Source organism: Salmo trutta, chromosome 13, assembly GCF_901001165.1.
Source record: "Salmo trutta chromosome 13, fSalTru1.1, whole genome shotgun sequence".
Lineage (NCBI taxonomy): Eukaryota > Metazoa > Chordata > Actinopteri > Salmoniformes > Salmonidae > Salmo > Salmo trutta.
In genome coordinates, this window is record NC_042969.1 from 65,660,159 (window position 1) to 65,684,749 (window position 24,591).

Consider the following 24,591-nt stretch of genomic DNA (forward strand, 5'->3'; position numbering starts at 1 on the left):
CGCTCTCTTCCTCCCACGCAGGATAACCCTGAGGACAGCCCCTGTCACAGCCCTAGCCTAGGCCTCAGCTCCAGTAAGAGGCTGAGTAAGAGTAACATTGATATCTCGGCCCTGCCCAGCGATGGACACAGCCAGGCCAGACAGCCCCTCAGCAGGAAACAGAGTGACTCGTATGATGGAGACACATCTACTGGACAACACAGCTTCTTCAGCAGGTACTGTGGACAGAGAACATCACCGTGATGGAAGCTAATCCTTACCAAAACCCTAGCTACATGTCCACACCCAGTTCAATCCTAACCCTAAACCCTAACACTAGCTACATGTCCACACCCAGTTCAACCCTAACCCTAAACCCTAACACTAGCTACATGTCCACACCCAGTTCAACCCTAACCCTTAACCCTAACACTAGCTACATGTCCACACCCAGTTCAACCCTAACCCTAAACCCTAACCCTAGCTACATGTCCACACCCAGTTCAACCCTAACCCTAAACCCTAACACTAGCTACATGTCCACACCCAGTTCAACCCTAACCCTAAACCCTAACACTAGCTACATGTCCACACCCAGTTCAACCCTAACCCTAAACCCTAACACTAGCTACATGTCCACACCCAGTTCAACCCCTAACCCTAAACCCTAACACTAGCTACATGTCCACACCCAGTTCAACCCTAACCCTAAACCCTAACACTAGCTACATGTCCACACCCAGTTCAACCCTAACCCTAAACCCTAACCCTAGCTACATGTCCACACCCAGTTCAACCCTAACCCTAAACCCTAACACTAGCTACATGTCCACACCCAGTTCAACCCTAACCCTAAACCCTAACACTAGCTACATGTCCACACCCAGTTCAACGCTAACCCATAACCCTAACCCTAGCTACATGTCCACAACCAGTTCAACCCTAACCCTAAACCCTAACACTAACACTAGCTACATGTCCACACCCAGTTCAACCCTAACCCTAAACCCTAACACTAGCTACATGTCCACACCCAGTTCAACCCTAACCCTAAACCCTAACCCTAACTACATGTCCACACCCAGTTCAACCCTAACCCTAAACCCTAACCCTAGCTACATGTCCACACCCGGCTCAACCCTAACCCTTAACCCTAACCCTAGCTACATGTCCACACCCAGTTCAACCCTAACCCTAAACCATAACCCTAACACTAGCTACATGTCCACACCCAGTTCAACCTTAACCCTTAACCCTAACCCTAGCTACATGTCCACACCCAGTTCAACCCTAACCCTTAACCCTCACCCTAGCTACATGTCCACACCCAGTTCAACCCTAACCCTAAACCCTAACCCTAGCTACATGTCCACACCCAGTTCAACCCTAACCCTAAACCCTAACCCTAGCTACATGTCCACACCCAGTTCAACCGTAACCCTAAACCCTAACACTAGCTACATGTCCACACCCAGTTTAACCCTTAACCCTAACACTAGCTACATGTCCATACCCAGTTTATCCCTTTACCATAACCCTAACCCTAACTACATGTCCACACCCAGTTCAACCCTAACCATAACCCAAAAACCCTAACCCTAACTACATGTCCACACCCAGTTCAACCGTAACCCTAAACCCTAACACTAGCTACATGTCCACACCCAGTTTAACCCTTAACCCTAACACTAGCTACATGTCCATACCCAGTTTATCCCTTTACCATAACCCTAACCCTAACTACATGTCCACACCCAGTTCAACCCTAACCATAACCCAAAAACCCTAACCCTAACTACATGTCCACACCCAGTTCAACCCTAACCCTAAACCATAACCCTAACACTAGCTACATGTCCACACCCAGTTCAACCCTAACCCTTAACCCTAACACTAGCTACATGTCCACACCCAGTTCAACCCTAACCTTAACCCTAACCCTAGCTACATGTCCACACCCAGTTCAACCCTAACCCTTAACCCTAACACTAGCTACATGTCCACACCCAGTTCAACCCTAACCATAACCCTAACCCTAGCTACATGTCCACACCCGGCTCAACCCTAACCATAACCCTAACTACATGTCCACACCCAGTTCAACCTTAACCCTTAACCCTAACCCTAGCTACATGTCCACACCCAGTTCAACCCTAACCCTTAACCATAACCCTAGCTACATGTCCACACCCAGTTCAACCCTAACCCTAAACCCTAACCCTAGCTACATGTCCACACCCAGTTCAACCCTAACCCTTAACCATAACCCTAGCTCAGTGGTTCTTAACCTTGTTGGAGGTACTGACCCCCACCAGTTTCATATGCGCATTCACCGAACCCTTCTTAATTGGAAAAATAAAATTAAAAACATAGGTATATATTTTACTGGTGCACAAAATGAACTGTGCATCAACATCAGTGTTCAAAGAACAAAACCATTAAAACATGATTTTCACACAAAAACAAAAACATAATAATGAATATTTACTGCAAATCAGTGTGACTTCTGCTGTTGCCTTTCAGAGACCAGTTCAGAAATGCGCGGCTTCACCTTGGCAAGTGCCACTCTCATGTCATTTTCGCAACAAAGTCTGTTCCTTTTCTTCGTTTTTATGTCCAGCATCCTCGAAAAGGATTGCTCGCAAAGATATGTTGTAACAAACGGTATGAAAATCTCCAGAGCTTTCTTAGCAATAACAGGGTACGTTACCATTTGTTGACACCAAAACGTTGAGAGCGTTGTTGTTCTGAAGAGTTGCTGTTGAACCTGGCTCTGCTGAATTTCAATGATTTCATCGAGGTATTCATCATTGACATCTGTTGTCTCAACACTAAACGTGAACGGCTGTCTCACCCATGCTGGATATGACTCTCTTGTAGGGAAGTATCCGTCGAGAGACTTTGCAAGCTCATCTAAGTGCGTGGCAATTGCTTGCTTCAGTTCCGCGGGTACAGAAATGTCTTCGATTCCAGATACATCTTCGATCTTACTTACACAGTCGTCCAGCAGGGAAAAGTTTGCGAAGTTATCGTTCTCTCATATGAGTCGGGTGTGTGTCTTGACCTCCGCCGAACCCCTGAGACTGACTCACCGAACCCCTGGGGTTCGATCGAACCCAGGTTAAGAACCACTGCCCTAGCTACATGTCCACACCCAGTTCAACCCTAACCCTTAACCCTAACACTAGCTACATGTCCACACCCAGTTCAACCCTAACCATAACCATAACCATAACACTAGCTACATGTCCACACCCAGTTCAACCCTAACCCTTAACCCTAACCCTAGCTACATGTCCACACCCGGCTCAACCCTAACCCTTAACCGTAACCCTAGCTACATGTCCACACCCAGTTCAACCCCTAACCCTTAACCCTAACCCTAGCTACATGTCCACACCCGGCTCAACCCTAACCCTTAACCCTAACACTAGCTACATGTCCACACCCAGTTCAACCCTAACCCTTAACCCTAACCCTAGCTACATGTCCACACCCAGTTCAACCCCTAACCCTTAACCCTAACCCTAGCTACATGTCCACACCCAGTTCAACCCCTAACCCTTAACCCTAACCCTAGCTACATGTCCACACCCTGCTCAACCCTAACCCTTAACCCTAACCCTAGCTACATGTCCACACCCAGTTCAACCCCTAACCCTTAACCCTAACCCTAGCTACATGTCCACACCCGGCTCAACCGTAACTCTAATTTAAATTTCTATTGTCCTCCAAAAGTGTGGAGAATACCTCCAAGAGTGAGGAGGTAGTAACAGTACTTTTCCCTTTGCTCATCTCAGTGATAGACACAGTGGGGATTGTTCTGCCTTTTACCTCTCTTGGCAAGGACTCTGTTGACATTCCAATTCAATGAAGTTAAAGCTTAAATACTGTTGATACTCAGACTTAGGGAAAATCCCATAATAATATACTCCTACCATCACATTCTTGGCATATACCACTGTCATTAGAGTCATATCTGAATACATGTTTTCTTATCACGCAGTTTCATACCCAATGTTTATTCCAGACATTTCTAGTGACATTTTGAATGATGTGTGAATGAGTGCACGTCTATCCATCTATGTACTGTGATGGGTTAACCCAGAAGTACTGTACCTCTCTGGCCCTCAGCCAGGTTGTCATGGGATGTTCTATTTATGTGTGTCACTCTGTCATCAATATGTCCCTTTCTACCTGCCTTTCTTCCTGTCTACCTGCCTGTCTGCCTGCCTGCCTTTCTGCCTTCCTTTCTGCCTGTCTACCGGACTGCTTGTCCGCTTTTCTGCCTGTCTACCTGTCTGCTTGTCCGCTTTTCTGCCTGCCTACCTGCCTGTTTCTCTGCCGTCCTGCATGCCTTTCTGCCTGCCTGTCTGCTTGCCTTTCTGCCTGCCAGTCTGCTTGTCTGCCGGCCTGCCTTTCTGTCTATCTATATGCCTGCCAGCTTCCCTGTCTACCTGCCGGCCTGCTCTGGGCTATAAATAGCCTATTTGTGGCAGTGCCAGTGTGCATAGGAGACTGACTACTGCAGGTGAATGTCGCTATTGCAGGGTGGATGGGGAGCGCCTAGCTCTCTGCCATGCTACCATGCTACCAATTAACCAGCATCAAGCAACCAGTGTTCCCATTCCAAATCACATGCTCCAGTGAAGCCCGCGTCAGCGTAGTTACAGTCTTAGAAATAGCATTTTATTTGTATGGCTACAGTAGCCAGATCCCTGGGAACCTAAACTGCATCCTAAATGGCACCCTATTCCCTATTTAGTGCATTTATTTTGGGCCTCTGGTCAAAAGTAATGCACTATATAGGGAATAGGGTGCCCTACTATTGGCGCCCTACTCTCTCAGAGATTTGACTTGTTCACACTGATTCTGCAGCGTGTCCATGGTGACGCACCTCTTATCGTCTTCTCCCCCTGCTAGTTATTCTCTTCATTAAAACCCCAGTCAGCTCAGCAGTGTGGAGGGCGGAGGAGGAGGATGGAGGATGGAGGAGGAGCACAGGGCATCACCACCTGGTCACATGGAGGGCTCTGCTCCGGCTCAGTTTAGGCTATTATTAGAACTGTGATTCCCAGGCATCAGCCCACTCCTCAGGGGCCTCTGGGAAGCCTGCATATCTCCGGGTCACCTGCCTGTCAGGAGCTTCTTTTTCCACCTCAACCAGGAGATTTCCCAGTAGGCCCTCTGCTAACAACGAAAGCCTTTTCTCCTTCCTCTGTTGAAGTCGTGATCGGTCAGAGAGTTTCTCTCTCTCCTTCTCTCTCTCTCTCTCCCTCATCAAAAACAAAGGACATGGTGATTGACTTTGGAAGGAACACTACCATGCTCACACCATCACTGATAAAAGGTGAGCCTATCGAAATAGTGGAGGAGAACAAATACTGTGTTCTAGTCACAACCGGCTGTCCTGGGATCAGTGTGCTGACGCTATTTTTAAGAAAGGCCAACAGAGAATGTATTTCCTACGGAAACTGCACTTTTTTAATGTTGATCTAACCATCATGGTTCTCGTTTATAAATCATTCATTGAGAGAATTCTATCCTACTGCTTGACCTGCTGGTTTGGGAATATCAAGGTTGCACGGAAAAATAGGTTGGGCAAGATAGTCAGGACTTGCGGGAAAATCGTGGGGCAGCAACAGCAAGAACTGTCATCTCTCTACCTGGGCAGAGCCCTCCATAAGGCGAGTAAAATAGGACTCCTCTCACCCACTCCCCTCCAATTTCCAGCTCCTTCCCTCTAGCCTCAGGGACAGACTACCTAAGGTTAAAAAAAATAGGGCCAAGTACTCTTTTATTCAGAATGCAATTCTGCAGCTTAACAAAATGTTGGACTAATTGCACTTTAGCACTTGTGCTATGAATCTGTACTTACCCTGCCTACTGCCTTGTAAATATCCTTTGCTATTTTCTTTTATTTTTCATATGTGATATGTCCTATGACTGCTGCAAAAGGAATTGACTCTCTGAGGACAAAGTTTTCTGAATCTGAATCTCTCCATCTCTCTTTCCTTCACTCTCTCATTCCAACTATCTCTCTCTTTGCCAATAAGATGACAGCCTGTGGCGTTCAGACCCCAGCAGAAAGAGATGGATTAATGGAGGGCAGGAGAGGAGGTCAGAAATTAGAGCAAGTGAGAGAGGCAGGCAGTAGGAAGACGAAAGACAAAGGGAGCAGCCGGCAATCTAAGGCAGATGGATTTCCCTCTTGGGCTGGCCACAGACCATAATCCTTCTCTCTTAGTTTTGGTTGGACTGGAGGGTCAGGAGGTCTTCTACAGTTTCAGGGTGTGTACATTTATAGCTAGGCAGTGGGTTTAAGGCTAGCTTGGCTGTTCAAACATCCGCAAGCCCCATCTGTCTCTCTGCTCTGCCAAAGAGAGAGAGGAGAGCTTTTCAGACTGAGTCAGAATGGTCAAGGGCCCTACTAAAGCCCCGGTCTCCTCTCCCAGATAACATGTGCTTACCACACACATGCTCAACCATCCTGTTATTTTACCTGCCCACTCAGAACACACACAGTGGACTGAGTTGTCAAAATCCATTATACTGAGTGATTGAGATGCAGGCTTGTATTTAAATTCGAGTCAGCCTCCCTCGTCTCACTCTTTTGCAACATTCGTAGATTTGGTTTGTAATTCTTCTCTCTACCTCCCTCTTCTCTTTCACCTCCCTCTCTCCTTCCATCTTTCCCTCTGCACCTCTCTCTCCTTCCATCCCTCCCACTGCACCTCCCTCTCTCCTTCCATCCCACCCTCTGCACCTCCCTCTCTCCTTCAATCCCTCCCTCTGCGCCTCCCTCTCTCCTTCCATCCCTCCCTCTGCACCTTCCTCTCTCCTTCCATCCCTCCCTCTGCACCTCCCTCTCTCCTTCCATCCCTCCCTCTGCACCTCCCCCTCTCCTTCCATCCCTCCCTCTGCACCTCCCTCTCTCCTTCCATCCCTCCCTCTGCACCTCCCTCTCTCCTTCCACCCCTCCCTCTGCACCTCCCTCTCTCCTTCCATCCCTCCCTCTGCACCTTCCTCTCTCCTTCCATCCCTCCCTCTGCACCTCCCTCTCTCCTTCCATCCCTCCCTCTGCACCTCCCTCTCCTTCCATCCCTCCCTCCGCACCTCCCTCTCCTTCCATCCCTCCCTCTGCACCTCCCTCTCTCCTTCCATCCCTCCCTCTGCACCTCCCTCTCTCCTTCCTCTTCTACCAGTCTGATGCAGGAGGGGGTGGACCTGCGTCCCGGCAGCAGCAGTAGTCTGATTTTGAACCCAGGGAGATTTGACTTTGAGGTCTCTGAATGTTTCCTGCTGGGCTGTCCACTGGGTCTGGTGCTGGCCATGAGACGCACGGTACTGCCTGCTGTCCAGGGTAGGTGTTAGAGAAACACACACACTTCTCACACTCCTCTGTGTCCAGGCAGTCCCTGATGCAACACCTTCCCCACAATGTTTAGCTACCTCTCTGATGGACCAGATCGATCTTCATACTTATTTTGCTTGTAAAGACCACTAGTTTATAATTCTACTACATACAGCAGATGCAGCTTTTTAGAGCCTTTCTAGACTACAAATATATGTATTTTTTATTTATTTATTTTACCTTTATTTAACTAGGCACGTCAGTTTAGAACAAATTCTTATTTACAATGACGGCCTACCCAAAGGCAAAAGGCCTCCTGTGTGGACGGGGGCTGGGATTAAAAATAAAAATAATACAATTAAAATATAGTACAAAACACACATCACGACAAGGGAGACAACACAACACTACATAAAGAGAGACCTAAGACAACAACATAGCAAGGCAGCAACACAGCATGGTATCAATACAACATGACAACAACATGGTAGCAACACAACATGGCAGCAGCACAACATGGCAGCAGCACAAAACATGGTACAAACATTATTGGGCACAGACAACAGCACAAAGGGCAAGAAGGTAGAGACAACAATACATCACGCAAAGCAGCCACAAGTGTCAGTAAGAGTGTCCATGATTGAGTCTTTGAATTAAGAGATTGAGATAAAACTGCCCAGTTTGAGTGTTAGGTGCAGCTCGTTCCAGTCGCTAGCTGCAGCAAACTGAAAAGACGAGTGACCCAGGGATGTGTGTGCTTTGGAGACCTTTAACAAAATGTGACTGGCAGAACGGGTGTTATATGTGGAGGATGAGGGCTGCAGTAGACATCTCAGATAGGGGGAGTGAGGCCTTAGAGGGTTTTATAAATAAGCATCAACCAGTGGGTCTTGCGACAGGTTTACAGAGATGACCAGTTTACAGAGGAGTATAGAGTGCAGTGATGTGTCCTATAAGGAGCATTGGTGGCAAATCTGATGGCCGAATGGTAAAGAACATCTAGCCGCTCGAGAGCACCTTTACCTACCGATCTAAAAATGGTGTCTCCGTAATCTAGCACGGGTAGGATGGTCATCTGAATCAGGGTTAGTTTGGCAGCTGGGGTGAAAGAGGAGCGATTACGACAGAGGAAACTAAGTCTAGATTTAACCTTAGCCTGCAGCTTTGATATGTGCTGAGAGAAGGACAGTGTCCTACTAGCCATACTCCCAAGTACTTGTATGAGGTGACTACCTCAAGCTTTAAACCCTCAGAGGTAGTAATCACACAGATGGGGAGAGGGGCATTCTTCTTACCAAACCACATGACCTTTGTTTTGGAGGTGTTCAGAACAAGGTAAAGGGCAGAGAAAGCTTGTTGGACACTAAGAAAGCTTTGTTGTAGAGCATTTAACACAAAATCTGGGGAGGGGCCAGCAAAGTATAAGACTGTATCATCTGCATATAAATGGATGAGAGAGCTTCCTACTGCTATGTTGTTGATGTAAATTGAGAAGAGTGTGGGGCTACCTTTCCCACACATCACATTTCATACACACAAGCCTTATAATTGATTAGTTCACAGACTAAGCGCTCCCTAATCTCGGCTGTCTGCTGTCCTGTGTCCCTCAGTAAGCCAACTCCGTCCTGCCTGCACCCAGATCTTCAACCTGTTCTACCCCTCGGACCCCTCTGCCTCCAGACTGGAGCCCCTGCTGGAGCCCCTCTTCCACAAGCTGCCCCCCTTCCCCATGCCGCGCTACCAGCGCTACCCCCTGGGAGACGGACGCTCCACACTTATAGGTGAGTCAGAGGGAAACTGTTAATACAAAATCAATTAAACTAAGGAGGCGATACCGGCGTATTCTCTGTAATAATTGTATCGCTGTAATGTATTAATCATATTTTGGGGTTTGCATTTAAAAGTCAGTGTGAAACATTTGGAGAATTGTAAGTAGGTTGGTTCTATAGCTGCACCATTGAGAGCATCTTGACTGGCTGCATCACCACTTGGTATGACAACAGCTTGGCATCCGACTGCAAGGCGCTACAGAGGATAGGGCGTACAGTCCAGTACATCACTGGGGCCGAGCTCCCTGCCATCCAGGACCTCTATACCAGGCGGTGTCAGAGGAAGGCCCTAAACATTGTCAACGACTCAAGTCATAGACCGTTTTTTCTGCTATCTGGGACCAAAAGGCTCCTGAACAGCTCCTACCCCCAAGCCATAAGACTCCTGAACAGCTCCTACCCCCAAGCCATAAGACTGCTGAACAGCTCCTACCCCCAAGCCATAAGACTGCTGAACAGCTCCTACCCCCAAGCCATAAGGCTGCTGAACAGCCCATGAAATGGCAACCTGAACAAATGTTTTTCTTTTATATATGTTTTTATTTTATTTTGGGGAGTAAATCAGCTTAAATACTCTAGAGAGACTGTAGCTTCCTTCAATGTAATTATCTGCATCATTTCCAATCCACCATATATATTTTTTTCAATATATGTATAAAATATATATATATTTTTTAAATGTATTGTCCTTTATTATTTTCACCTAACCCTACCACCCCTCCCCAAATTGGAGTAAACTAATGGACAACAACACTTAGGCTTCTACTTCCAGCTTAAACATACTATATACATTTTACATACACAATGTATTTTCCATTAGTTATCTTTTGTTTGTTTTTAGTCCCATCCTTCAGCTCTACTCAACCCCTCCCTTCTATCTCTGAACACCATACAGTTTCTATTTATATTTGCCATGTATTTTTCAACTGTGCTGTGATGTTTCACAAAAGTACTGAACCTTTCTATTCTCATAGTTTCTACAGGTTGTAAATTAAAGATACAATTTTTTATTATTATATTATTGATCAATTTATTATGACTTTTTAAATCACCCAGCAGTGTAATTTACAGAGTTAACTCCAGGTAAATGTTGCAATTCTTCAGCTACATTCCTAAACCTGCGACTATTTGCATTGTAGTTTTTTTTTGTGGACTGACTCTATGCACACTCCCTGGACTCTACCCACACACTCACACACTCACACACACACACACACACACACACACACACACACACACACACACACACACACACACACACACACACACACACACACACACACACACACACACACACACACACACTACATATACTCACACACACAAACACACATGCATATTGATGCCACACACACACTCACACAGATACACTTTGACACTCCTTCAACCTCTTCACATCCGCTGCTGCTACTCTGTTTATTATCTATCCTGATTGCCTAGTCACCTTTAACCCTAGCTACATGTACATTTTAACTCACTTACCTCAACTACCTCGTACCCCTGCACATTGACTCGGTACTGGTACTCCTTGTATATAGCCTCGTTATTGTTATTTTATTGTGTTACTATTTCCTTTTTTTATGTATACATTTTTTATTACTCTATAATTCTGCGTTGTTGGGAAAGGGCTCGTTAGTAAACATTTCACAGTTAAGTCTATACCTGTTGTATTCGGCTCATGTGACAAATACATTTGATATGTTGTGTAGTGAGAAGGTAATGCTAGGATTTATTGTATTCTGAAACACACACACAAATGCGTGCACATCCACACTCTCACACACACACAGTGGTGGAACTGAGGCTCTCACTGTCTGTTTTCCTTACAGAAACATAGGCGAGTCTGGCCCAAAGCCTTGCATTTCAAAGTCATTATAATTCATCCTCTTGTGTGTTACGTTAACCTGAGACCTCTCTGAGGATCAGACTCAGACACGTGTGTGTGTGTGTCTGTGTGTGTGTGTGTGTGTGTGTGTGGTATTACTGGGCTAGATGTGTCAGGGTAGGTAGGTACTAGGTAGCACAATAATCCCAGCAGGGACAGGAGGGCTGGCTTTAACACTCTAATGAAGCACCGATTGATTTAAATAATGTTTTTAGCCTCCTTCTGGGACTTTGAGACTTAAACACTTTGCCTCTGCCCCTGCTTCTCTCAAGGTAAATCATAGGGCGATAGTAGTACGAAGGATGTACAGTACACTGCAACCTACGGCCGTTCTGGTTCTGTCCAGGGGGTGTACTTGTACATCAAGCTGCTTCACGCTACAGAAACAGGAGAAAGGCTTCTGCCCTATTGCCCATTCTGGCTCGGACACTGCTGACTTATAGTTCATAAGGGAGTGCCACAGACCTAAAATGCTGAAAGAAACCTACTTACATGAAGTAACCGCAAATAATTACAATAATGTCACAACAACATCAACAATGGAAAATTAGCTGTTAGCAACTCCCCACATTAGCAAACTGCTTACTGACAATATGTGTCATCCTATTCAGAAGTCCCTGTCAGTTAGAAAACATGATGTTTAATTAGAGGGGAGGAATCTCATGGTGCATCAGTAGTTTGCGAGACTGGTGTTCAGCAAGGAGACACTTTCACACTCTCACAGTCCTCCTATAGGGAATAGGGTGTCATTTGGGACACAACCACAGCCTCTCACAGCATTGCTGATTTTTAATTACGCCACTAAATCCACTGATCAGGCTCAGAGGCTGTCAAAGTATGAGTTAAATTAAAACACACCCACGCAGCAGCACACACACACACACACACACACACACACACACACACACACACACACACTGAAACACACACTGAAACACTAATTTCCTTTGGTGCTATAATGTGGAAATTATTTAAAGCGATGGTGACATGGAGAAGCGATATAATCCTACTCCAATGGTTAAGGCTCTACCATCAGTACCCATCCACATTGTGGAGGCTTTATTGTGAGGAAGGGCAGTAATACAGAGAAAATAAGCTTTCTGTTTGGTTGTTTTTCTATTGACTGAAATGCAACTGTAATAGACAAACAGCCAAGGCTCTGCAACTGTCAACTCCTGAGTTTGTATGGTTATGTCTTTCATATCGCACAGGAAGAGTTCAGTCCTTGCATTGCACTGCAGCAATATTATACATATTATTATACACACACACAAACACACATACACACACATGCACACACCACACACACAGAGAGAGAACAGTATGCCTTTGAAGCCAGGCTGTAGTAAAGAGCCGTTTCAAGGCCCCAGTATAATCATGAAAATCTCCTCCTTCTGTCTGCTGTCCACTACAACATTGGTGCTTTCATTCTCCTTAACTCCCCTCCATTTCCATACTGATAGTGGTGTTGTGGTCTCTATCTCCTGGTTCTCCTTGTGCCTCCTACCCCCTTGCCCCCCTACCCACCTGCCCTCTCATCTCACCCCTCGCCTACCCACCTGCCCTCTCCCCCCTCTCCTACCCACCTGCCCTCTCACCCCTCGCCTACCCACCTGCCCTCTCCCCCCTCTCCTACCCACCTGCACTCTCCTCTCACCCCTCTCCTACCCACCTGCCCTCTCCCCCCTCTCCTACCCACCTGCCCTCTCCTCTCACCCCTCGCCTACCCACCTGCCCTCTCCCCCCTCGCCTACCCACCTGCCCTCTCCCCCCTCTCCTACCCACCTGCCCTCTCCTCTCACCCCTCTCCTACCCACCTGCCCTCTCACCCCTCGCCTACCCACCTGCCCTCTCCCCCCTCTCCTGCCCTCTCACCCCTCGCCTACCCACCTGCCCTCTCCCCCCTCTCCTACCCACCTGCCCTCTCCTCTCACCCCTCGCCTACCCACCTGCCCTCTCCCCCCTCTCCTACCCACCTGCACTCTCCTCTCACCCCTCTCCTACAGTACCTTCCTGCCCACTCCTCTCACCCCTCTCCTTCCCCCCTGCCCACTCCTCTCACCCCTCTCCTACAGTACCTTCCTGCCCTCTCCTCTCACCCCTCTCCTTCCCCCCTGCCCACTCCTCTCACCCCTCTCCTACAGTACCTTCCTGCCCTCTTCTCTCACCCCTCTCCTTCCCCCCTGCCCTCTCCTCTCACCCCTCTCCTACCCACCTGCCCTCTCACCCCTCGCCTACCCACCTGCCCTCTCCCCCCCTCTCCTACTCACCTGCCCTCTCACCCCTCGCCTACCCACCTGCCCTCTCCCCCCTCTCCTACCCACCTGCACTCTCCTCTCACCCCTCTCCTACAGTACCTTCCTGCCCACTCCTCTCACCCCTCTCCTTCCCCCCTGCCCACTCCTCTCACCCCTCTCCTACAGTACCTTCCTGCCCTCTCCTCTCACCATTCTCCTTCCCCCCTGCCCACTCCTCTCACCCCTCTCCTACAGTACCTTCCTGCCCTCTTCTCTCACCCCTCTCCTTCCCCCCTGCCCTCTCGTCTCACCCGTCTCCTTCCCCCCTGCCCTCTCCTCTCACCCCTCTCCTTCCCCCCTGCCCTTTCCTCTCACCCCTCTCCTTCCCCCTGCCCTCTCTTCTCACCCCTCTCCTACAGTACCTTCCTGCCCTCTCCTCTCACCCGTCTCCTTCCCCCTGCCCTCTCCTCTCACCCGTCTCCTTCCCCCTGCCCCCTCCTCTCACCCGTCTCCTTCCCCCCTGCCCTCTCCTCTCACCCCTCTCCTACAGTACCTTCCTGCCCTCTCCTCTCACCCGTCTCCTTCCCCCTGCCCTCTCCTCTCACCCGTCTCCTTCCCCCTGCCCTCTCCTCTCACCCGTCTCCTTCCCCCTGCCCTCTCCTCTCACCCCTCTCCTACAGTACCTTCCTGCCCTCTCCTCTCACCCGTCTCCTTCCCCCCTGCCCTCTCCTCTCACCCCTCTCCTCCCCCCCTGCCCTCTCCTCTCACCCCTCTCCTTCCCCCCTGCCCTCTCCTCTCACCCGTCTCCTACCCCCTGCCCTCTGCTCTCACCCCTCTTTTACCCCCTCCCCCCCCACCCTCTTCTCTCACCTCTCCTATGTCTCTGCCCTCCTCTCTCACCCCTCTCCTCTCACCCCTCTCGTACCTCCCTGTCCTCTCCTCTCACCCCTCTCCTACCTCCCTGTCATTACCTCTCCCCGCAGATACTGTCATCTCGCTCCCTATTTCTCTCTCTCACTCTATCTTTCCCTATACCTCGCTCTCTGTCTGCATCTCGTCTCTCGTTCCCACCCTCTCTGTTTCACCCGCAGATTCTGCCTTACTTTCTTTCAAACATTTTATTTTATATTTTGCATTAAATGACAGTCAACAACATTCAGAGGATTCTGTCTTTCTCTCATCTCAATTCAATTAAATTCAAGGGGCTTTATTGGCATGGAAACATATGTTAACATTGCCAAAGCAAGTTAAATAGATAATATACAAAAGTGAAATAAACAATAAAAATGAACAGTAAACATTACACTCACAGAAGTTCCAAAAGAATAAAGACATTACAAATGTCATATTATGTATATATACAGTGTTGTAACGATGTATAAATGGTTAAAGAACAAAAGGGAAAATACAGTTGAAGTCAAAGTTTACATTCACTTAGGTCATTAAAACTCATTTTTCAACCACTCCACAAATTTCTTGTTAACAAAATTTAGTTTTGGCAAGTCGGTTAGGACATCTACTTTGTGCATGACACAAGTCATTTGTCCAAAAATTGTTTACAGACAGATTATTTCACTGTATCACAATTCCAGTGGGTCAGAAGTTTACATACACTAAGTTGACTGTGCCTTTAAACAGTTTGGAAAATTCCAGAAAATGATGTCATGGTTTTAGAGGCTTCTGATAGGCTAATTGACATCATTTGAGTCAATTGGAGGTGTACCTGTGGATGTATTTCAAGGCCTACCTTCAAACTCAGTGCCTCTTTGCTTGACATCATGGGAAAATCTAAAGAAATCAGCCAAGACCTCAGAAAAGAAATTGTAGGGCTAAAGTTCACCTTCCAACAGGACAACAGCGCTAAGCACACAGCCAAGACAATGCAGGAGTGGTGTCACGACTCCTGCCGAGGGTGACTCCTCTCCCTGTTCGGGTGGCGCTCGGCGGTCGTCGTCACCGGCCTACTAGCTGCCACCGATCCCTTTTTCCCTTTTCTGTTGTTTTTGTCTTGATTGTTTGCACCTGTATATGATTAGTGTTTAGTTGAGTATTTAAGCCCGTTTCCCCACCTGTTCTGTGTGCGGGCTTACTTTCTGTTGTCCACTGTTGTTTATGCAGTGGTACGTGTTATTGGATCATTGTGTTTGTTGGATCACACCCAGTTGTGTTTTCGTGGGTGTACTTTTCTTTTACGGTGCAATTCATTAAAAGCCCGTTAGCAACTACTCCTGTTTCCTGCGCCTGACTCCACACCCACTACTGCAATCGTTACAAGTGGCTTCGGGACAAGCCTCTGAATGTCCTTGAGTGGCCCAGCCAGAGCCCGGACCTCAACCCGAACATCTCTGGAGAGACCAGAAAATAGTTGTGCAGCATCGCTCCCCATCCAACCTAACACAGCTTGAGAGTCTGCTTGGTTCATCCTTGGGAGCAATTTCCAAACGCCTGAAGGTACCACGTTCATCTGTATAAACAATACTACGCAAGTATAAACACCATGGGACCACGCAGCCGTCATACCGCTCAGGAAGGAGACGCGTTCTGTCTCCTAGAGATGAACGTACTTTGGTGCGAAAAGTGCAAATCAATCCCAGAACAACAGCAAAGGACCTTGTGAAGATGATGACCATAAAGATAATGACCATCGTCATGTTTGGAGGAAAAAGGGGGAGGCTTGCAAGCCAAAGAACACCATCCCAACCGTGAAGCATGGGGGTGGCAGCATCATGTTGTGGGGGTGCTTTGCTGCAGGAGGGGCTGGTGCACTTCACAAAATAGATGGCATCATGAGGGAGGAAAATGATGTGGATATATTGAAGCAACATCTCAAGTCATCAGTCAGGAAGTTAAAGCTTTGTCGCAAATGGGTCTTCCAAATGGACAATGACCCCAAGCATACTTCCAAAGTTGTGGCAAAATGGCTTAAGGACAACAAAGTCAAGGTATTGGAGTGGCCATCATAAAGCACTGACCTCAATCCTATAGAACATTTGGGGCAGAACTGAAAAAGCGTGTGCGAGCAAGGAGGCCTACAAACCGGATTCAGTTACACCAGCTCTGTCAGAAGGAATGGGCCAAAATTCACCCAACTTATTGTGGGAAGCTTGTGGAAGACTACCCGAAATGTTTGACCCAAGTTAAACAATTTAAAGGCAATGCTACCAAATACTAATTGAGTGTATGTAAACTTCTGACCCACTGGGAATGTGATGAAAGAAATAAAAGCTGAAATAAATCATTCTCTCTACTATTATTCTGACATTTCACATTCTTAAAATAAACTGGTGATCCTAACTAACCTAAGACAGGGAATTTTTACTAGGATTAAATGTCAGGAATTGTGAAAAACTGAGTTAAAATGTATTTGGCTAATGTGTATGTAAACTTCTGACTTCAACTGTAAATAAGCATAAAAATTGGTTGTTTTTACAATGGTGTTTGTTCTTCACTTGTTGACCTTTTCTTCTGGCAACAGGTCACACATCTTGCTGCTGTGATGGCACACTGTGGTATTTCACCCAGTAGATATGGGAGTTTATCCAAATCGGGTTTGTTTTCGAATTCTTTGTGGATCTGTGTAATCTGAGGGAAATATGTGTCTCTAATATGGTCATACATTGGGCAGGAGGTTAGGAAGTGCAGCTCAGTTTCCACCTCATTTTGTGGCAGTGTGCACATAGCCTGTCTTCTCTTGAGAGCCAGGTCTGCCTATGGCAGCCTTTCTCAATAGCAAGGCTATGCTCACTGAGTCTGTGCATAGTCAAAACTTTCCTTAAGTGTGGGTCAGTCACAGTGATCAGGTATTCTGCCACTGTGTACTCTCTGTTTAGGGCCAAATAGCATTCTAGTTTGCTCTGTTTTTTTTGTTAATTCTTTCCAATGTGTCAAGTAATTATCTTTTTGTTTACTCTTGATTTGGTTGTGTCTAATTGTGTTGCTGTCCTAGAGCTTTGTGGGGTGTGTTTGTGAATAGAGCCCCAGGACCAGCTTGCTTAGGGGACTCTTCTCCAGGTTCATCTCTCTGTAGGTGATGGCTTTGTTATGGAAGGTTTGGGAATCGCTTCCTTTTAGGTGGTTGTAGAATTTAACGGCTCTTTTCTGGATTTTGATAATTAGCAGGTATCAGCCTAATTCTACTCTGCATGCATTATTTGGTGTTTTACGTTGTACACGGAAGATGTTTTTGCAGAACTCTGCATGCAGAGTCTCAATCATCTCTCTCTCTCTCTTTCTCTCTCATCTATATTTCTCTCTCTCTGTCACTCTCTCAACCTCTGTTTCTCCTCCAGCAAACATTGTTAAAACCTGGTGTTGTTTCTTTCTCTCAACAGAGAGTGTGTCACAGTCAGAGTCCCCTGTCTGTGTGCAGTGTGCTGTGAAAGTCCCCACTAACACTAAAGTGACAGAGGATGAGGGCTCCACTGAGAGTAGATGGAACGGGGCTCATTAAAAATAGAAGATGTGTGTGTGTGCGTGTGTGCGCTCGTGCGTGCGCTCGTGCGTGCGCTCGTGCGTGCGCTCGTGCGCATGTGTTGTGTCAGGGTTAGTAGAATGTGGTGTCAGACATTTGGCCTGTGTAACGGCCGTCGTCAGAATTAGACCAAGGTGCAGCGGAGGATGTGTTCATCATTAGAATTTTAATTGAAAAAGAGAACACTTGACAAAAATAAACCAAAGACGACAGCAAAACAGTCCTGTCAGGAAAACACACTAACAGAACACAATCACCCACAAAACCCAAAGGAAAAACAGGCTACTTATGTGTGACTCCCAATCAGCAACAACGAACTGCAGCTGTGCCTGATTGGGAGCCACACACGGCCAAACCAAAGAAACAACACCCTGGCCTAACCAAAATAAAGAACAAAAAACCCCTCTCTATTGCCAGGGCGTTACAGCCTGCAGCATTTTCATTTAAAGGGCATTTGAGAAATGTACTGTATCCATATGCATTGGGTGCGTAATGGTGTTCAGAATGACAAAATAACATTTAGATTATGGTTATTCCTCTTAACCATACATGCAACTCAACGATGCAAGAACATTTAGAAAAGGGGAGATCTAAAGATGCAACAACTAGCATGGATTGCTAATATGACTAGAATTGTGCCATTGGCTACTGGAGAAAGAAACCTCCCTACCGTTTCGTATATGCACTTGAATGGCAAATGGTAAGCGCACTTCAATTGACAAATAAAGCTCTTTTTAGTAGCTATTTTTAATTGTGGCCATCAAAACCATTTTTAACACGTGATTGCATTTAGAATGGTTACGCAATCATTGGGCTTATAAAAGCACGTTTCACTCTAGCAGCAACATGAGCTGTTTGAATAGCTGTAGCAGCTCATAGGCTCTGTATCTGTACACTGTGCTCGTGTGATAAACGACTAACAAAAATACACACGCGCCAATTGAATTCCACAAAATTATGCAAATGAACCTATAGACCGATAAGGATGACCGGTCAAATATATTTCCATTGACAGGTTTTTCCAACAATGAATAGGATAAAAAGCATTATTTTGCAATTGGATTTTTATTATTCTCCCTGACCGTTGGCTGGCACCAGTTTTATTTATCAGCTTTTCGTTTTTTTGATAGGCTAATGGAAACCCTAGTGTGTTTGTGTGTATGTGTGTGTGTGTGTGTGTGTGTGTGTGTGTGTGTGTGTGTGTGTGTGTGTGTGTGTGTGTGTGTGCACGTGGGTCCATTCATGTGCTTGCGTACATGCATTTGTAAAAGGATACAACAGATGAAGGAAAATATCTGTCACACCCAGTCACATCTTCTACACTAATTGCCATACAACAGAACCTTAATTTCACTCTCTCATAGGCACACACTGTAGTATGCTGATTGTTTACATTCCAACATTTACTCAGCCCTGTGTGACACTGTGAATATGTATGTGACCATCCTTGCCACCTTTCCCCATGCCTATAAAAAGACCAGTCTAAACGGTTAGTTTTTCTTGGCCACCATAACCACAGGCCTATATTAGCTCCACCTGATTCCCCCACACGCCTGCCTGGAAAAGCAGCCTGGAGTTGCTATTCTGCTGCGGCTGCCAGTCCCTTACAGACAGGGGAAATTAGACTGACAGCCGGATAGTGTGGAGGAGCATCCAATGCTTTGTTTAAACGCTCCACTAAAGGTCACAGCGGCAGCAACACACAAAGAGTTAACCTCACAGGAATGGATTGCGTAATGACAGTAGACATCCTTTAAGGTCCGAGCTGATAGACGATGGCTCACAATAACATATTTTGATATGCAGACATGCAAACACACAGGAATATAGTCACACACACACACACACACACACAGACACACACACACACACACACACCACACACACACACACACACACACACACACACCGGGGCCAAGCTTCCTGCCATCCAGGACCTCTATACCAGGTGGTGTCAGAGGAAGGCCCTAAAAATCGTCAGACTCCAGCCACCCTAGTCATAGACTGTTCCCTCTGCTACCGCACGGCAAGCGGTACTGGGGCGCCAAGTCTAGGTCCAAGAGACTTCTAAACAGCTTCTATCCTCAAGCCATAAGACTCCTGAACAGCTAATCAAATGGCTACCCAGAATGTTTGCACCCCCCCACGCTGCTACTACTCTGTTATTATCTATGCATAGCCACTTTAACAACCCTACACATCCCCGACACATTGACACATTGACTCTGTACCGGTACCCCTGTATATAGCCACATTGACTCTGTACCAGTACCCCCTGTATATAGCCTCCACATTGACTCTGTACCGGTACCCCCTGTATATAGCCTCCACATTGACTCTGTACCGGTACCCCCCTGTATATAGCCTCCACATTGACTCTGTACCGGTACCCCCTGTATATAGCCTCCACATTGACACATTGACTCTGTACCAGTACCCCCTGTATATAGCCTCCACATTGACACATTGACTCTGTACCGGTACCCCCTGTATATAGCCTCCACATTGACACATTGACTCTGTACCGGTACCCCCTGTATATAGCCTCCACATTGACTCTGTACCGGTACCCCCTGTACATAGCCTCCACATTGACTCTGTACCGGTACCCCCTGTACATAGCCTCCACATTGACTTTGTACCAGTACCCCCTGTATATAGCCTCCACATTGACTCTGTACCGGTACCCCCTGTACATAGCCTCCACATTGACTCTGTACCGGTACACCCTGTATATAGCCTCCACATTGACACATTGACTCTGTACCAGTACCCACTGTATATAGCCTCCACATTGACACATTGACTCTGTACCGGTACCCCCTGTATATAGCCTCCACATTGACACATTGACTCTGTACCGGTACCCCCTGTATATAGCCTCCACATTGACTCTGTACCGGTACCCCCCTGTACATAGCCTCCACATTGACTCTGTACCGGTACCCCCCTGTACATAGCCTCCACATTGACTTTGTACCGGTACCCCCTGTATATAGCCTCCACATTGACTCTGTACCGGTACCCCCTGTACATAGCCTCCACATTGACTCTGTACCGGTACCCCCTGTATATAGCCTCCACATTGACACATTGACTCTGTACCAGTACCCACTGTATATAGCCTCCACATTGACACATTGACTCTGTACCGGTACCCCCTGTATATAGCCTCCACATTGACTCTGTACCGGTTCCCCCCTGTATATAGCCTCCACATTGACACATTGACTCTGTACCGGTACCCCCTGTATATAGCCTCCACATTGACTCTGTACCGGTTCCCCCTGTATATAGCCTCCACATTGACTCTATAACGGTACCCCCTGTATATAGCCTCCACATTGACTCTGTACCGGTTCCCCCTGTATATAGCCTCCACATTGACTCTGTACCGGTTCCCCCTGTATATAGCCTCCACATTGACACATTGACTCTGTACCGGTAACCCCTGTATATAGCCTCCACATTGACTCTGTACCGGTACCCCCTGTACATAGCCTCCACATTGACTCTGTACCGGTACCCCCTGTATATAGCCTCCAAATTGACACATTGACTCTGTACCAGTACCCACTGTATATAGCCTCCACATTGACACATTGACTCTGTACCGGTACCCCTGTATATAGCCTCCACATTGACTCTGTACCGGTTCCCCCTGTATATAGCCTCCACATTGACTCTATAACGGTACCCCCTGTATATAGCCTCCACATTGACACATTGACTCTGTACCGGTACCCCCTGTATATAGCCTCCACATTGACTCTGTAACGGTACCCCCTGTATATAGCCTCCACATTGACTCTGTACCGGTACCCCCTGTATATAGCCTCCACATTGACTCTCTTACGGTACCCCCTGTATATAGCCTCCACATTGACTCTCTAACGGTACCCCCTGTATATAGCCTCCACATTGACACATTGACTCTGTACCGGTACCCCCCTGTATATAGCCTCCACATTGACACATTGACTCTGTACCGGTACCCCCTGTATATAGCCTCCACATTGACTCTGTAACAGTACCCCCTGTATATAGCCTCCACATTGACTCTGTAACAGTACCCCTTGTATATAGCCTCCACATTGACTCTGTAACAGTACTCCCTGTATATAGCCTCCACATTGACTCTGTAACAGTACCCCCTGTATATAGCTTCCACATTGACTCTGTAACGGTACCCCCTGTATATAGCCTCCACATTGACTCTAACGGTACCCCCTGTATATAGCCTCCACATTGACTCTGTAACAGTACCCCCTGTATATAGCCTCCACATTGACTCTGTAACAGTACCCCCTGTATATAGCCTCCACATTGACACATTGACTCTGTACCGGTACCCCCTGTATATAGCCTCCACATTGACTCTGTACCGGTTCCCCCTGTATATAGCCTCCACATTGACTCCATAACGGTACCCCCTGTATATAGCCTCCACATTGACACATTGACTCTGTACCGGTACCCCCCTGTATATAGCCTCCACATTGACTCTGTAACGGTACCCCCTGTATATAGCCTCCACATTGACTCTGTACCGGTACCCCCCTGTATATAGCCTCCACATTGACTCTCTTACGGTACCCCCTGTATATAGCCTCCACATTGACTCTCTAACGGTACCCCCTGTATATAGCCTCCACATTGACACATTGACTCTGTACCGGTACCCCCTGTATATAGCCTCCACATTGACACATTGACTCTGTACCGGTACCCCCTGTATATAGCCTCCACATTGACTCTGTAACAGTACCCCCTGTATATAGCCTCCACATTGACTCTGTAACAGTACCCCCTGTATATAGCCTCCACATTGACTCTGTAACAGTACTCCCTGTATATAGCCTCCACATTGACTCTGTAACAGTACCCCCTGTATATAGCCTCCACATTGACTCTGTAACGGTACCCTCTGTATATAGCCTCCACATTGACTCTAACGGTACCCCCTGTATATAGCCTCCACATTGACTCTGTAACAGTACCCCCTGTATATAGCCTCCACATTGACTCTGTAACAGTACCCCCTGCATATAGCCTCCACATTGACTCTAACGGTACCCCCTGTATATAGCCTCCACATTGACTCTGTAACAGTACCCCCTGTATATAGCCTCCACATTGACTCTAACGGTACCCCCTGTATATAGCCTCCACATTGACTCTGTAACGGTACCCCCTGTATATAGCCTCCACATTGACTCTAACGGTACCCCCTGTATATAGCCTCCACATTGACACATTGACTCTGTACCAGTACCCCCTGTATATAGCCTCCACATTGACACATTGACTCTGTAACGGTACCCCTTGTATATAGCCTCCACATTGACACATTGACTCTGTACCGGTACCCCCTGTATATAGCCTCCACATTGACACATTGACTCCATAACGGTACCCCCTGTATATAGCCTCCACATTGACACATTGACTCTGTAACGGTACCCCCTGTATATAGCCCCGCTATTGTTATTTACTGCTGCTACTTAATTATTAGTGTTTCTTACCTCTTACTTTTTAATTTTTTTTAGGTATTTTCTTAAAACTGCATCGTTGGTTAAGGGTTTGTAAGTAAGCATTTCACTGTAAGGTTGTATACCTGTTGTATTCGGCGCATGTGACAAATAACATTTGATTTGATCATACACACACAGACCTCTCCTTAAATATGCCTGTGCTTAATGGAACGTTCTCCAGGTAGACACTCAAGGCTGTCTGTTCCTTTCAGAGTCAATGTTAAATGTAATGAGATAGATTACCATGCTATACTGCAAGAGCCTTACATGTAACTGAGACAGAGGACAGACCGACAACAGACTGTCTCCATCACAAATGGGACCCTATTCCCTATAGTGCACTTCTTTTGAAAAGGGCCCTGGTCAAAAGTAGTGCACTATATAGAGAATAGGGTGCCATTTGGGACTCACACCGAAGGATATTGGATATTGTTATTGGGTTGCTTTTATGGATATTGCTATGTCAAGGCTTTTCTTTTCTTTTTTACACTCAATTCACTGGCTTTGTTCTTCCCCTCCCTCTTTCTGTCTACAGTACAGTACACCATAGCATAGTTGTTACAGAAGGCTAATGATAATGTTGCCAGAGCTGGAGAATTGATTGGAACAATGTGGATGCACTCATATAACCTATACTACAGATAGCCTTTACTACAGCCTTTCATTACAAAAAACAACAACGCTGTACTGTGTCCATGCCAACCATACCTGAGCCCTAGTTATGCTGCTGCCAGAGACAGAGAGTATATTGTCAAGCTATTACAGACATATCAAATGGAAAGGAAATGGAAGAAAAGGCTAAAATAAGGGGAAAGGAACAAATACAAGTAGAATGAACAGTTGAATTGAATTGGATGAAGAGAAAATACATTGGCCTCAACATGTCTAGGAAATGATGACACATTTCCCTTGTAGTATATCTGTCTCGCTCTTTTCTCTTCATTACTCTCTCATACTATCTCTCTCTCTCCCTCCCACTCTCCTTCTTTATTCCAGAGAGGCTCCTGTGAAGTTCAACATAAATGTATCATTGAACAGAGGGAGTAGTCACTTGTCTCTCTAAGAATGATATTATTGCTGTGATCTGCTACGAGTATGCCATGTCTTGTAAAGACTATCCTACTGGTCCATGTTCTCTGATACAGCCATATATATCACGGGGGAAGTTTCCTCCTTCAGTCTACGGGACAAAACATACACATCCATCCAAAAATAAAGGTGATGAGTAACTAGGTCCATCTGGGCTGTAGTGTAGTTGTTTACAGTTTTCCTCACTGACCTCTCTCTCTCAGCTCCTGGGGT

General features: G+C 46.7%; 1 protein-coding gene across 1 annotated transcript in view; it reads left to right on the plus strand.

Moving 5' to 3' along the window:
• The window catches only part of pitpnm3 (PITPNM family member 3), a gene marked incomplete in the record, with an annotated part of 144,179 nt that overhangs the window by 88,723 nt on the left and 30,865 nt on the right, over nucleotides 1-24,591 (plus strand). Inside the window, 3 exon segments of the mRNA XM_029773191.1 lie at nucleotides 22-215; nucleotides 7,185-7,342; nucleotides 8,944-9,102. Of these exon segments, the coding sequence (XP_029629051.1) occupies nucleotides 22-215; nucleotides 7,185-7,342; nucleotides 8,944-9,102 (511 nt within the window).